Genomic DNA, 15,742 nt, shown 5'->3' on the forward strand with positions numbered 1-15,742 from the left:
AGGTCCAGCAGCAGCTCTGGGAATCCAGCAGGCAAAGGGCTACCTGTGCTGGTCCAAACCCCAGTTTATATCCCTGTGAGCATGTTTGGCTCCCCATCCCTGGGGTGAGTCACCTCACCATGGGGCAAGGGATAAGGATCACTGGGAGGATGTGTCCTGCATGGGTCCTTGACAGCCCGTTAATCAGAGATAGCTCCTGAGGGAGCCATCAGGATTGCCCTGAGGGAGGGACAAGGTGATAACGATCACTGCCCCACCTGCTTTAACAGCTTGTGGAGATGATAATAGAATACATACCATGGATACCCCCCATACTGCAACCCACGACACATGCACAAGTTCAAAAATGTTTTACGAGAGAAGATAGGAAGGTGAATTTAGGTAATAAACAAATTAAGCTTTGGAACATTTCCCAGTGTTTTTACACATATGTACTAGATCTGATTGTATTCTTAGGCCATAAAGCATTAAAAGATCCCTTCCCATTAAAACAAAAGAGCAAAGGGCAACCAGTAACAAGGTAAAACGTGTTATAGCTATTGTCTTCCTGTCGTCCACATCCTCACACAATGAGAAGTTAAAGAAGCTAGCAAAAGATAAAGGTTATACTAGCTGTGTCTTTGTATAGGAAGCTCATGAAATCTATAAAAAAACAATAAACAGAAGTACACACTAAAATGAAGAAGGGCGAAGGCCATGCAGAGTGCTTGGGCATTGTGCACAGTTTGTGGGGTTGGGTGCTCCTGCAATGACACAGCCAGGCTCAGTGCTGGAGATTGGTCTTAGAGTCATAGAATCATCAGGGTTGGAAGAGAGCTTCAAAATCATCAAGTCCAACTGTTCACCTAGCACTGCCACTGTAACCCCTAAACCATATCACCCAGTGCCAGTTCCAAATGGCTCTTAAACACCTCCAGGTATGGTGACTCCACCACCTCCCTGGGTAACCTGTTCCAGTGCCCTAGCACCCTAAGAGTGCTTAGCCTTTTTGAAAGAGCAGTGGTTTGCTTTCCAGCTTCAGTTTTAGGTGTGTAATTTTTGCTGGTCCAGTGATCCAAAAAGTGAGCAAATGCATCTTAAAGAAATCTTTAAAATGGGAAGAAAGATTAAAAGAAATTGAGAGGAAGAGATAGCTAACTGTAGACACAGGAACAGCTATGAAAAATGTATGAAGGATTGTTGCAAAGAGATGGGGTGCAATCTGACAGGTAGTAAAGAAAATAACGATTTCAAAATGCAGTGGAGGAATGCAAGCATTAGGAAAAAATGTGTAATCATTCAGGATAGCAGTGCACTGCGTAAAAATACCTCAAGGACTTGTTGCAGATGCCATGAGTGTGTTGCCATGTTCCCAGTTTCACCACAGGTTACACAGGCATCTGTAAAAAATTACTTGGGCATTCCATTTGCCGCCTGTAGCCTCTTTCTAAGCCTAGCTGATGGTGATTGCAGATGGGGTAGGCTTCATAATATTTCTGTCACAGGAGGAAAAAATTTCACAGATTGGCTTTATGGACTAGAGATACCCCACAGTATCAGCAGTATAGCTTGTTAAATCTATGCAAATTGTAAACGATTGACTACTATGCACTGATCTCAGACTTCGGAAGCTTAAGTGTGTTTAGTGATTGCTGTCTGACCAATTTCTTCATGAGCAAGATTAAAGCAACTGTTCAGTCAAGTGAAAATTTGGGATCATGTTCCAGTTCAAGGCAAAAGGCTGCTTTGAAATGCTAACACTGGAATTGCTGAGAAGGATTTAAACTGTTCCTCTCTCACTCTGAATTTCTGTGGGCAATATTTTTGTGGGCAGCATTTTATCCCATGCTTCACTTCTTTTTTTTAGCATTTTCATCATCAGCCGTGGTCCAGCTCTGCTTTTGTATTTGCTCCCTTTTGGTGCTTTTTTAAGGTTTGCTGTTTTGTAAAAGGGCAGTATTTCCCTTTGCTTAGAGGAGTTGATACGGAGTGACTATAGAGGTAAGACTGGGGCTTAGTCAGGAATTCCTGAATTGTCCTTTTGAGTCTGTCTGTGTGCTAAGATAAACTTACATGAGGACCCTTATTGTTCCCTAAATACATTTTGTTTCTTAGCTGTTTGCTGGCATCTTCTGTTGCGGAGTATTGCATAAAGACTGTTTGATACCCTGCTCCCACTATTGCTTGTCTTACAGTTTTCTTTGCAAATATTAGGAACCTGAACCTTCCAGGATATCCTTAAGAGCAGATGCTGCTACTCCCCTGCAAACATCTGTGGCATTCAGATCTTACCCTGCTGTAGGTTATCTCCTGAGTACCTGTGAGGAAAGGCTTTATGCAGATAGAAGCAGAATTGTGAATGAGCATAGCTGGTAGCTGAATTATTCGACATGTAAAATTGCGTTTTTATCCTCTTCCAGCCATACTGTTAGAAGACAGAAATTCCAGTGAGTCTGCCTGGAAGAATAAAATTTCTCTATCTGCCCTAAACACTCCAGAGCCAGCAATGATGCATGAGCCTTTAGTTGGCAGCCAGAAGAGGAAAGCAAGGAAAACTAAGATCACACATCTTGTCCGAACGGCAGATGGCCGAGTGTCACCAGCAGGAGGAACACTGGGTAAGGAGAATGGAGTTTAAATTTTATTAAAACTGCATGGCTGGAGAAGGTTTGAGAGTGCAAACAACCTATCAGAGTATTTTTCAGTTAGCTTGTTTTCATACCTGCTTTGAAAGGTCATTCTTTAAAATACAGGTACTGATCAACTGGGAAATCAGTGAGTCCATAACAGCCAAATTCTTTTGTTTGAATGACCAAATCTGTCTTCTTTCCCTGGGTATTTCACTTTAAAAACTGAGAGCTGATACGGGAAGAAATGGGAAATGGTTACCTTTCATGATTTATTTCCTGCTCAGCAAAGAAATTGCATTGTACCTAGTTACTGGTTGTAAAAATGAATTCCCGTGGTATGACAGTCAATGCCACAGTCCTTGTCAGAGTTCTCTGCAGTTAAGATAATCTCCCCAGACTATTGTATCTAAGACATACACAAAAGCTCTCTTGCCTGACCTAAAAGATCTAATTCAGTTGAATGCAAAATCAGTAAAGTGCTTCATAAACTTTTAGTTTATTCTGCCAATAGCTTGGGTCAGAAGAGGTTGCAGCATGAATCAGATTACTCTTGCAAAATCAAAGTCCTAGATGTAAAGATTCAGTAAACACCAGACTAGCCAGTATATCAATAGGCTGCTGTGAATTTAAGGGCTAGATCTGCAAGGTTAACTTTCTTTCTTTGCAGAGGAGAAGCCAAAAGAGCTGCCACAAAGTACTCTTCAAAAAACATCAAGTGCAGAAACAGATTGCAACAGTGAATGCTCCAGAAATGCAGAGACAGAAGAAAATCATAGTATTACATCAGATATGCCAGCGGTGTCTGCATTTTTTAGCTTAGCTGCTCTGGCGGAAGTAGCAGCCATGGAAAATGTACACAGGTGTGGTTTCCTTTTGTCCTTGTTGTCTAAGTGAACAGTATGTGGCTTACAGCTTGTCCAGAAAGCATGTGAACTGCAGACTGTTTAATCTGGCCTGTGTTTCGCCTTCCACAGCTTTCTATTAATGTCTGTTTTACACCACTTGTTTAGTAGTGCTCAGTGTTCACCTAAATGACAGAGTAATCTGTTTAGCAGTCAGTAAAATGGTCCTTCCTGGTAAGTTTGCCTACCAATTTTTGTATGTAACAGGTTCATATGCTTCTTGAGATCCTAATGATTGAAAATTATCAGCTGCTGTTTGCCAGATAACAGCAGATTTAAATAGCTATTGCATGCTGATTTTCATTTTTCAGTGGCCTAAGACTGTGGAGAGAATTTCATACAATTAAGAGATCATTTTTTTGTGCTGAACGGAGCTGAAGGAAGCTAACTTGTGATGTTTACTTTTGTGCTTTGCTGTGTAGATGGCAGTGTCTGCAGAATAGCATGGGGCAGAACAGCTATAGGCAATGTAAAGCCGTGGTAATTTGGGTTGGTCCTCTCAGCTATTGAGCAGACTGTCCACACTGATAACCATGCAGGTTACTTAGGGCTGTGAAATCAGTTCAACATGGTCAGACCTGTGATGTGAGGAAACCAATAACAGCAAGTCCTCCATGGCTCTTAATTATCCAGTGTTCTTCTTTGATGGTGCAGTTTACTGGAGATGAAACCCCATCCTCTCCTCCAGTGAAAAGTCAGTGTGGAAGCGCTGGGCCAGTCTGAAACCATCACAGCCTCTGCAGATGGCATTTGTCATATTGCTGGCTGCCTAAGAAACTCCACAAGGCAGCAGCTGACAAAATCATTCACAACCTCAGTTTGCTGTTGTTCTCATGGTCCCCATTGGTGAACCCAGTCCTACGTGTTCAGGCTGCACATCAAGCACTGAAAGGCTTTTTAGAAGCTCAGGAACCCTACAAGAAACAGACCTGAACCACACCTGCTAGCTCCTCTCTGCAGAAGCTGTTGTCTTGCTTAAGCAGCATTGTTTTGGGTGAGAACACTGTTTTGCACAATATTGCACAATAAGCATCTGCTATCATGACAGCAAATGTCAGAACTCGTTTATGTCATTTCCTGTGGTCAGAAGCCATGAAGTGAGACTTGTGGAAGTGCTGTACTAAAGATCTGCTCTCACCCACACCTTTGTGGTTTCATTGATCGCCATTAACACTGACCAGGAGGGCACGAAAGCAACAGGATTTGCGTCACTGTGGTTTTTCCCTCTTTGTTCCTCTAAGAGTTCTTGTCCTCCTCTTGTCCTTGTTGAAGTGAGCTAATGTTTTGCAGAGCCTTCTGTCTTTCTCTTTCAATCCCATTTTTTGTCATGTCATGCAGCTAGACCAATGCAGCACCTTCCATGAGGCCTGAAAACCCCAGACTGGCAAATGTCCAGCAACCCTTGGAAATTTCAGTTTGTAATCACCCTAGGGGGAAATGATAGCAGGGGAGGATTCTCTCCCAGTAGAAAGCCAAATGGAAGTCAAAACAGAAACCTAAATCTGGTGGGCTAGATGGTTCTCTGTTTCCTGCATTGTTGACTGTTTTGTTATCTTTTGCAACTCACTTTATTTGTAAATAGCCAGAAATATGAAGAACAGAATTAGAGGTTTGCTTGATGTGTTTCTTCAGTGTCCAAATTTAATTATTAAATGGTTTCACAGAGCCATGGGACATGGAAGCCTTTTGGCAGTGTGGTTTTCATTGGAAGTCTTCTGTTTAGCTTTATTTACCTTGTGCATGCCCTGGCTAAGCACTGTGAGCCTGAGCTGCATGTTGTGCCAAGGCCATTTCATTGCACTCCAGCTGTGCAGAGCACGTCAGTACCTCTGTTTCTGCTGGGGTTTTAGCTGTGCCAGCGTGAGGTAAAGTGGCCCTGGTGTAAGCAAGGATCTGGCCCCAGATTTTCATTGCAACAAATGACAGTATGCAGCAAAACCAGAACCTCACTTGTGAGATTAGATAACAGGCGGTGATATGCTTTGTGTATGTATTTTAATAGGCAAGCTGCAAAGGAGAGCTCCGAAGTCCATTTGCTACAATGACTGATGTTGATTTCCAGCACATAACTCTGGCACAGTTTATTTTTATGATGCCCTGTGCCAGGGGATCATCTGTAAATTAGCACTGCTGTACTAATGAAAGAGATGTTGTGCTAGGCTGATGTAGTGATAAGTCATGTAACTTGGAATAATCCCAATGTGCAGCTCTGCTGCTGAGTATATTTCCATATTGCTTAAAAGCTGGCTACTGGCTTGCATAAACATGATACATGCCTCTGTGAATTTACTTTCTTTTGCCACACAAGCTGTATGCTTTGCTTCTGAGGGCTGAAGCTGCTCCCTTACAAAATGAGTAACAGCACTTTCATGCTCTTGACTTACTCTTCGGCTGTACATTTCGTCGTGTTTAGTCAAATGCCATTATGCCTTGATTTTATCTTGTGTAGTCAAATGCCATTATGCCTTGATTTTGCATGCCTTTGAATTGTGATGTAGATTGTCCTCAGGGTGTTGTGTTACTGTGCAGGAATACCTCTAAAAAGAGCATGTAACCATGGTATGTGAGCACCTGCAGCAGCAAGGAGTCATGCAGCTGTAATGTCGAATGTTAAACCATACAACGTGTTCCTTTCCGTCCTTTCTGGTCTGCTAAAAGCACCTCCCGTGCTCCAAGTATTGATGGGTGGCTTTTCTTTTCTTCTTTTGCAGAAGTCAGAGGGCCACACCTCTCCCACATGATGGACAGCCAAATGAAATGTCTCAGGCTCCAGTGCTTATTTCCTGCGCTGACCAGTGAAGCTTCACTTTATTGTAAAACATTGTGCTTTACCTAATATCCTAGCCTTGTCTTTACCAAGGGAAGCTAGTCAGTCCATATGATGGAACTAGAGACTGCAATAAAGTGCTTATTGCTCTGAGTGGCCCAGAATTCACTGGAAGCCAGACATTAGCAACTTGGGCCAGGTCCTCAAATCGGAACCCAGTATGTAGGAGGGTGATATTAGTTGTCTATTAATGAACAGAAATGGAATGGAATGATCCCAGAGCTTGCTTTCTATTGAAGGCTTTTACACAGTAAATAGGTGGTTGGTGTGAAAAAGGCTGCCTTTACTGTTAGCTCACACAGCATCTCTTTTACCAACCAGAGAGTATGGCAACTAGTTTCATATAATACCTAGTTATTCTAAATGAAAATGAAAAAAAAGAAAAAAAAAACAACAAAAACACTGACGCACTGCACTAGTTATTATTAGATATTCTTAGTCATTTTTGTACATGAAGATTTAAGTTCTAAGATGGTTTATATTAATAGGTTATGCCTACGTTTATATTGTAGAATGAATTTAAAACCTGTTCCAGAGAACTCAAGGCAGCCTGGACAGATGTACCATTGTTAGCGGTGTTTGGGCAGCCATGTGGTCCAGATGTTCTGCACTTTTATATTTGCCACCGGAGTGGTAGAGTTTACTGGGAAAAATTCTGACAGGCTATGTTTGGGTTTGTTTCTTTTTCATTTAGCTTTGAATAACCAGGATGATGTGCATTAGAAAAAAGGAGTGGTGTATGGAAAAGAAAATACTGCAGATAATTGACTTGTCTTTCATGCCTTTGAGGGTTCCTTTATTTTTGCATAGATAACTGAGCGACTTGGTGAAACTTTCCTGTAAACAAAAAGTACTGCAAATGCGTTTTGCAAAAGTGACCTTAGTATTATTTCACCGTTCTGAAAAACCTAAACCCATGGCTTTTCGATATACATGTACACCAATACACATACCTTTTACATTTTACAGACACTGGCATTGTTGTAGTTACTATGCACAGTCCAAATCAGCTTCAGAGTTTGCGTGAAGGGCCAATTACAGTTCGTGCTGGTGAAGCGGCAAGTGGGTATACAGATAAACTACAACCGAAGAGTAGCATTTGACTGAGTTCAGACTACCAAACAGATCCATCTGCCAGTTTCTGTCTTTGCTTGTGTTGAACTTTTGTGTTTCGCTCTCATAAATGCATCCCAAAAGCAGGCCAAGTGTATCACTTGACCTGTTACCTTCACTATCTTGATTTACACTCTTGTATAACCAAGCATTGATTCCTACCAATAGATGCAAAACGATCACTAGTAATTGATCTGAAGCTACAAATTCAACAGGGTACTTCTTCTATAGCACAAGATGTTTCCCTACTTTTTGCATTGTAGCACAACAATTTACCAAATTGGACTCCAGCAATAATTTTCTATTAGTCTTCGTCATACTGGCTGAACTTTTGATAGTATTAGATTGAGTTTGAAGTTCTTTGAATTAAGTCTTTAAATGATGCGAGTTTACATCATTCTATCAGCATTCTTATTTATACTTGACTGAATTGATAATGTGTTTTGGGGTTATTTTGTAACTAATTTGATGTAATAGCCATATGGACAGTAACTCTATTAATGCTTGCTAGGTTTAGCCTTTCATCATTGTAGTTAAGCGAAAGTCTCTGGTTCAGTGTCAGGAAACAATGTACAACATACCACAGGAGTTGTGAGAGAGGATTCAAGGTCTGACAAAAGGCAGGTAGCTGGAGAAGTGTCACTGAAACAGCACCATCGAGGATGCATGTGTTGGAAGAAGGGAACAACAAAATTTATAAGCCAATGAGTGAGTGAAAAGGCTTTTTAAAAATTCAGGTGAATAAATGACTAAGAGCCCCTGGAGTGCGATTGCAGCCTATGGCGGTATTTTAAATAAGATTTTATTAAAGTTTTATAAGTTATTTTAACAAGACAGGAAAAACTTAAAACTTGTTGGTCACAGCAAGGTGGCTGTTGGAGTTTTGGACCACTTTATAATTAGCTGAAATCCAAATATGTTACAGTGCAGGCCGTTCACGTTGACAATGGTACTAACTTATTTCTCTAGAAACCTTTAGAGTAGATATATTTTTGTCAAAGCACCCCATCCTTCCTCGATTTAAATTTCAATATTGTTCCTGGAGATATTTCTGTATATTAATGGTACCTTTTTTAAAAGAAACAGAAAATTACTTTTTTCTATATGAATTAATATCTTACTTGATCTGCTTTTCCTTGACTTTCCCTTAGAGAGGGGGTAGGGTTGGGTCAGTTTACTGGATATGACTGTTTTCAGATACTTATAAACCTTTTTGTAGATATGCTTAATTTTTAAGCGATTAGGCACTGAGAGTAGCAGAAATCCTGCAAAGCTTTATAGTTCACTAGGCATTTGCCTTTGTTGGTTCTCTGAGTGATGTCTTGATTTGAGTAGATAGAATTTTCCCTGAATCTACTAGAAGGGGGTATCAGTATTTTCAGGTAACAAAGTCTGTTAGCACAACAAAAATTTCAGACCAATATCTTACTGTATCGGGGTTGGGTTTCTTCCTTGGTTTTTGTTTTGTTTTGTTTTAATTTTTATTAATTTCAGCTGCTTTCATTTTGGAAAATCTTATTGCTATTGTGTGTACTTCAGTATACCAGCAAACACTGTTACCCGTTAACACGTTGTCCACAAATGCCTCTAGAGAAGAAATTGTTGCACCTTATGTATATCTCAAGCAAACCAAAATATGATGCTTTTCTGCTTTGTTTATTCTGAATATGTTGTATCATACTTTACTGAACCCATTTTAACTTAGCTAAAGCTATCAGTATTTATGCATTTCACATTATTTTCTGGATCTGAACCTGTGTATAAATCTTCCTTTAAAAAAAAGAAAAGCATTTACTGTAGTCATCCTCTGTGACTTATCCATGGGAGGGGGGAATCTTGTCTCAAGTGTAAAATGCAGTACTGTCCCAGTTTTCCTTGGCTTTTATTTATTTAGTCATCTTTAGTATTTCTTATGTAGTTTTGAGGTATACAAAATACATTGTTGTAGCCGAAGCTACAGATCTAAGCAGCTGGGAGAAAATTACTGTAATGTCTTCTTAATTGTTCTAGTACTGTATACAAATATGGGAAAAATGTTCTGCAGAACATTTGAGATGCAGATTCTTATCCCCACAGTAGGTTATTTTCCAGGTATTAGACCAAATCAATTGAAACTCCATGATCTTACAGGTCTTTTCCAGCTAAATGATTCTAAAAACATCTATGGAGATTACTTAGTGCTCTGCTTATGGCAGTAACTACCCCTTGAATGTGCTGTGATTTCAGAAGAGAATATATTTATTTAAGATGACTGAATGCTCTTTTATACTAATACAGTATCCCAAAGTCATGAGCAAGAGACTTCTTGGTAGTTTGGGTTTCTATTTTATAGCATTGGTGCATGACTTTTGAAACTAAGTGATAAGCGTGGTTGGAAAGGGGCACAGGAACAAGGGAGTGGTAGAAGTGTGTGAATTTGTGGTGTTTAAATTCCAGCTTTGGTGTTTATTATTTGGGTGAAAGCTGCTTTTGTAGCACAAGGCTGAAGAGCATTCTGCAGTTTGTATCAAGTAGAGCGTTGTAACTCACATCAGAACAAGGGAATGCCTTATAGTTTGGATGCTGTCTTTGCAACAGGATATTAAATTGAAGCAGTTTTAATTTCCACTGCCTGTTTAGCTACTATACAGATACTGAAGGCAACAATTACAGACATGAGACAGCTCAGAGAGTATGAAAGGAAAGCTGGCCTTTATTCTCAGTATGGCAATGTTATGGCAACAAAGGGGAATTAGAAGAAAAGATAGATGTGTATATATATGTGTGTGTGCGTGTGTGTGTGCCTGGGTGTGTACATTCTGAAGAAAAAGATGTAGGAAAAACAAAAACATGCTGGGTCTACAAGACACTATAATGTATGTTGACCCTTTTGAGTGCACTCCCTTTTTTTTGAATGCTGAGTCTAATATGGCTACCTCTCCTAAAAGACTACTTTCATTAACTTCCATTTGCTTTTGGGCTTGATCATATGATCTTTATGGCCATTGATACCATTTGTATATCACTGTGTGCTTTATTTTCCAAGAGCAACGTTTGTATAGCGCAGGCAACGTAAAGGCTGAAGATACAGTGGTAGCCAAATGATGTTACTGGAGCATTTTTGTTTAACTTCTGCCATAGTCATATGGGTTACAGGCTGTGGGCCCACTAGCTCTAGATGGTTCTCTGAGGTTGGTTTTTGTAAGAGCAGAAAATGCAGTGCTCGTGGGGTGTTGGACTTCCGATGTTGCCAGAGGTGATGGAGTAAGCCAAGTGCTGCTCTTGAAACTGACTCTGGAGTTTACGTTTGCCATCCCGATTTTGCAAGGAAACATAACTGCGCAACTTGTGTGTTGTATACCATACGTTATCCATTAGATGCTGTTTGTTTGCTGTGCTTGTTTGATAGATTGTAGAGCTAGGAAGCTTTGCCATGTTTTGTAGTACTCGTGGCATTCTCCTTACCTTGTACATATTGTGGAACTGTCACCTACAGCTGCCAGGATGCTGAGGCATCTCAGGACACTGAGTGCCATGAACGAGTACATTCAGGCTGTGAAACAGTTACTTGCCTCCTCCCCTGAATTCCCCAAGAAAAAAGTGCAGGGAGCTTTGTGCTCTCACCTAAGTACTATGATACTCATTTATATACTCAGTATTTTCTACTGAATTGACAACTTAGAAGAAGTTTATGAGATGGATGTATATTTTATGTTCTCCCCACTGATTCTTTTTAAGGCAGAAATTTAGTAAAGAGTTGACATGAGTTCTCCACTCAGCAACACACCTAAGCTTAGGCTGAAAACCCTCCTTACTTAAGGGGCAGCATTGTTGTTGGCACTGTGGCAGTGTGGGAGCCCCGATCATGGACCACTACGTTCTTGGAGTTCAGCTTGGGCTTGTGTGGTGTTCCTGGGGGAGGCATGTCATTGTGACCTAGGGCCTTCCTTGAGATGGAATTTTAAAAATGACTGCAAATAGCTTAACATTTGTTGAGTTCTTCCAAAGAATGATATTGTAGTTTTCTGGGTCTTGACTGTTAGCATATACCAGCAGACCCACACTGTACTCTACTGGAAAAGCCACACCTGTACTAACCAGGATTCCGAATGTAAGGGTCTAATTTACTCTTTTCACCTCCACAGCTGAAACCTTATTTTCCCCTACACACTGCTATACTTTAATGAGTGGTTGGGTCTTTGAAGGTGACAAAAGCAAGAGAGGCAAATATGTGCATGTGTCTGCGCATATGTATATATATATACATATATACACACATCAGAGTGCAGTGACTTGCAGCATTGTACTCTATGCAAAACTGTTCCCATGTTAGCTCATAAAATAACTGAGGTCTCTCAGATGATAGTTTTCCAACTTTCTTGCTAGGTTTCAGTCTCTTTCCTTCACATTACACCCTGAAGTGTGAGTTTCAAAAATCACGCCTGAAAAAAACACAGATCCTGCTGACCTGGATGCTGCCGAAAACCTTCTTTCTCAGCAGTGCTTACGTTTGATAACCAGTATCTGTTGACAGTTTTAACACAACTGATTTGCTATGATCTTTCTTCTTAGAGCCCAGTCCTTCAACTTGTATTCTCACATGTATTTCCACTGAATTTTGACCCAGTATTTGGCTTTATTCTCTCCAAAGTTTGGTGTAAACATGCCTTACAATAGTTCATCTCCATCAATGGTATAACAGAGCTACTGCCTTCTTAGATGTGTGTAGTTAAGTCAATAAGCACATTTATAGAATGTCATACTTTCTTCAAAAACCTCTAATTTGATATTTTTAAGTGCACATGTTAATCATGTGTATAACATGCTAAAGTACATTAAACTGTGATAATGAAACTGAATAAAATATTTAATAAAATATTTGAAATATTTGATAAGGACCTTTAAATAGATTTCTTTATGTTCATTCTATTTTGGTTATCTAGTGTGTGCCTGTAAACAGTTTCCCATTTAAAACTAATGATTGCAAATAAATGCTATTCAAATGGAGATTCTTTGATCCTTCACCTGCTTTACTATCAAATGATTGTTTACTTCAACATATGGCTGAGTTTAGCAGTATTTGCAGAATTTGTTTTTAGCTACAGTATGAATTTGTTGGCTTTTTTATACTTAAACAAGCTCGTTTTCACTTGAAAAATGGAAGATGCCAAAACCCAGGGATGGATCCTGAGAACTGTAAGCTGTAGTTTCCTGTCAGATCATCCTCTCAGCTTCTACACTATAACTGTGAAGATGTCGCTTGTTTTGCAAAGAACCTCTCTCCGTTTGTTCTTGCTTACACGTGTCTATAGTGGGAGCTTCAGTTTTATTTTTTAACACTTCTGAGCCTGATTCAGCGCTGTTGACTTTGTTGGGAAGATCCATAGATGCATGCAAGTGCCCCAGAATTCAGTGGATTTATATCACTTAAAGCTGGAGATTGTGAGACACAGAGTGCCAGGACTCAGAGCAGATAGTGTGTGAGAGAAAAGTTTTCATTTTCTCCTGGGATGTCCAGGTGTATCCACTTTGTGTTTCTGGATTTTGTCTTCTTTGCACAATTGGGAAGCTTGTTTATAGTCCACAGAGGTGTAAGAGAAGTCATCTCACATGAAGAAGCCGTTGCTGTGTTTTCGGTCTTTGGACACTAAAAGAACTTACTCAGAAATGGATTCTCTTTTAGAAAATAGTAAGTGACCTCAGTGTTTAAACTTAAGGGTACCAACTACTTTGGAAACTTACTTAACCCATGACTCTGTTCTGCCCATATATTTCACCCTCTTGGGCCTTGAAAATTAGACTGTTGGGGATCTTCTCTTTTTCTGTCCTTGGATGCCTGAAACCTCCTTGACTGCAGTGTATTTTTCTGATCACAGAAGACCCAAGTACAGACTTCAGGAAGCCAGTTGACAGTGGCTGTTCACATGGGAGCAGAACTCCTGTCTCTGAATCAAAAGTAGCAGAAGGGAAACCTTTAGATTTGTGGGGGGGTTTTAACTATGTGCCATTTACTCAGGAAAGAAGAAATGTATGCAATCTTGCACTGCCTTTACTGGGTATGTATCTCTGCAAAGAAACATCAGGAATGGAAGAGCTTTGGCATTAAAGGCCGTGTAAAGGTCATACTCGGGGAAAGGGGAGGAAAGTTCTGATTCAATGAGCAAAAGAAGTGGAAGAAATTTTAAGAAACATATATTCTGTCAGTATCATATGCACAGTCAGGGATATTGAAGTCACTATTCTGGTGAGGTTTTTTATTCTCAAGTTACCTTAAAACAGTCATCTTCATTCCCTGAAGGCCCATCTTTTCTCATTTGCTCTGATTTTGTTCTTCCAATGAAAGGCCTGCTGAATTCAGCTAACGCTCAGTGCATCTAGATCTGGTTTGTTACCCAGCTCTCACTCACGTTGCTTCTTGCAGCTGCATGTCATTACACTGACTCTTAACCATCAGGTAAGAGAAATTTCCACTAAGACTTTTGGAAAAACACAGGGTGGAAAGGCATCATCCTCCTCAAGTAGCACAGTTCTGCCAGATGCTCCGATGTTCTCCCCTCGATACCAGTTGTTGGGTCCTTTTTATTATTCAGCCCAGAGTTTTTTAATGTACAGCTAACCTTGCTTTCAGAGAGACTCTTTTTCCTACAATGTGACAACATCAAGTGAGACACAAAGTATGCCTGAGCATACCATAGCCATGCTATATACCAGCTTGTGAAGCTGTCAGTTCTTCACTAGGATGCTACCACTTTGTAACAAAATATGAGATGCATTCCTATATCTGTTGCAAAGTTCTGTTTTGTTTTGTTTTCTGAAATAAAACCTATAAGATATAAAGTCTACCATCTATTCAGTGTCAACTTCTTTTTTTGTGGACTGTTCTTGGCACAGCAACAGTAAGCAATTGAGCTCTAGTACTGCTGTATTTAAAATGTACTTCAGATGTCAGCAAGGCTTCATTGGTTGCTTTTTGATAGCCAAAGGTAATGTTAGATCTTCAGAATTAAGCTGGATCACAGTGTAGCTGCCACAAGCCCAGCTGAAACTCCAGTTGAAAAACCAGCCTATATAAAGTACAAAAGGCAAAAAGTGTATTACATATAGAGCAGCACTTCAACTTACTCATCAGCCCATGAAATGAGAGGAACTAATTGAAATAGACCCAAAAATCAAACCAGTTGAGTCAGAATAACAGGCTTAGCACTGTAGCACGCTCAGAGAAGGTTGGTATTACCATCAAACAATATCCAGTGTAAGACAAAAAAAAAGGGGGAAAAGAAAATACCTGAGCTCTCAGGAGATGTCCTTCCAATCCAAAAGAAGTCTTTGGAGTACATCTTTAGAGTAACAAGTTCAATACATGGCCCAGCAAAGGATTTCCAGTTATGACAGACTATCAGGCTCCAGCCAGGTCAATCTGAGCATCAGTTCCCTTCCTTCCAAGGTCTGGGTGGGTTCCCTTAACACCTGGTCAGCATCACTGTGGCGTATTAAGACATCTTACTTTTTTTCATGAGCTGAGGAGAATTTGGAAATCATACAGTCCCAACTGTCAGTAATTTAAGATACTTGTTTTGGTGTCGGTGTCTAGTAGTAGTGACTTTTGCAATGCCACTTAGTCCTTTTGCAGTGCTAGCTCTGAGCTCTGCAAGTTGTGGTAAAGCTGGGGTCTGGGGACATGTGTTTTCAGTCTTGCAAAACTAATGGCTTTGATTCAGACAATTTGCAGGACTCCATTGCCATTGGCATTGGTCAGAGTGATGTCATTTGAAGCAAATTTTCTCCTTCTGACAGAGAGTTCCCTGTTACATTCTGAGATGGTCTTTGCTGGCTTTCTCAAAGACCCATTCTTGCCCATGGGTGAACCTGTCTGAGACTCCTAGCTGGTGTTTGTCATGAAGCAGAGCTTCTGGCACAGGGAAGTTCTTCCATCGCATGCCTCCCACCTTCAAGATGGCAAAGTTTCTCTATGCCTCAACAACTTTGTGTGGGATCTCTTCTTGCCTGCAGCTGCTCAGATAGATTTTCATAATACAAAATGAAACAACCCCAGCTGGGAACTGGATGGTAAAGTCATACATACCTTCATGAGATTCCAGGTTTCAGGAGGCAATAGTTTAGGAGCAAGTGAGAGGTGTAATGCATTGTCAGAGCAGCTGTGTAAATAGTGTGCAGGGATTGAAAGGTATGGCAACAAGACTGTATTTCCTTTTGTTTTGAATAGCAGTGTTTTCTAACGGAAGTAAGGTGGCAGGGAAATTACCATCACATCAGATGGACTGTTCCATTGTCTTTAACATGTTCCAATTTCA

General features: G+C 40.3%; 1 protein-coding gene across 5 annotated transcripts in view; it reads left to right on the forward strand.

The window, feature by feature from the left end:
• BBX (bobby sox homolog (Drosophila)) overlaps positions 1–6,728 on the forward strand; it is a 59,101-nt gene extending 52,373 nt beyond the window's left edge. For all 5 annotated transcript variants that reach the window (XM_009075185.1, XM_009075186.1, XM_009075187.1 and 2 more), the window contains 3 exons: positions 2,400–2,597; positions 3,277–3,469; positions 6,223–6,728. In XM_009075185.1, coding sequence (XP_009073433.1) covers positions 2,400–2,597; positions 3,277–3,469; positions 6,223–6,310 — 479 coding nt within the window. In that variant the 3' untranslated portion in view covers positions 6,311–6,728. The remainder of the gene's footprint in view (positions 1–2,399; positions 2,598–3,276; positions 3,470–6,222) is intronic.
• The last annotated feature ends 9,014 nt before the right edge of the window (positions 6,729–15,742 follow it).

Source organism: Acanthisitta chloris, unplaced genomic scaffold (genome assembly GCF_000695815.1).
Source record: "Acanthisitta chloris isolate BGI_N310 unplaced genomic scaffold, ASM69581v1 scaffold2305, whole genome shotgun sequence".
In the NCBI taxonomy this organism is placed as follows: Eukaryota; Metazoa; Chordata; class Aves; order Passeriformes; family Acanthisittidae; genus Acanthisitta; species Acanthisitta chloris.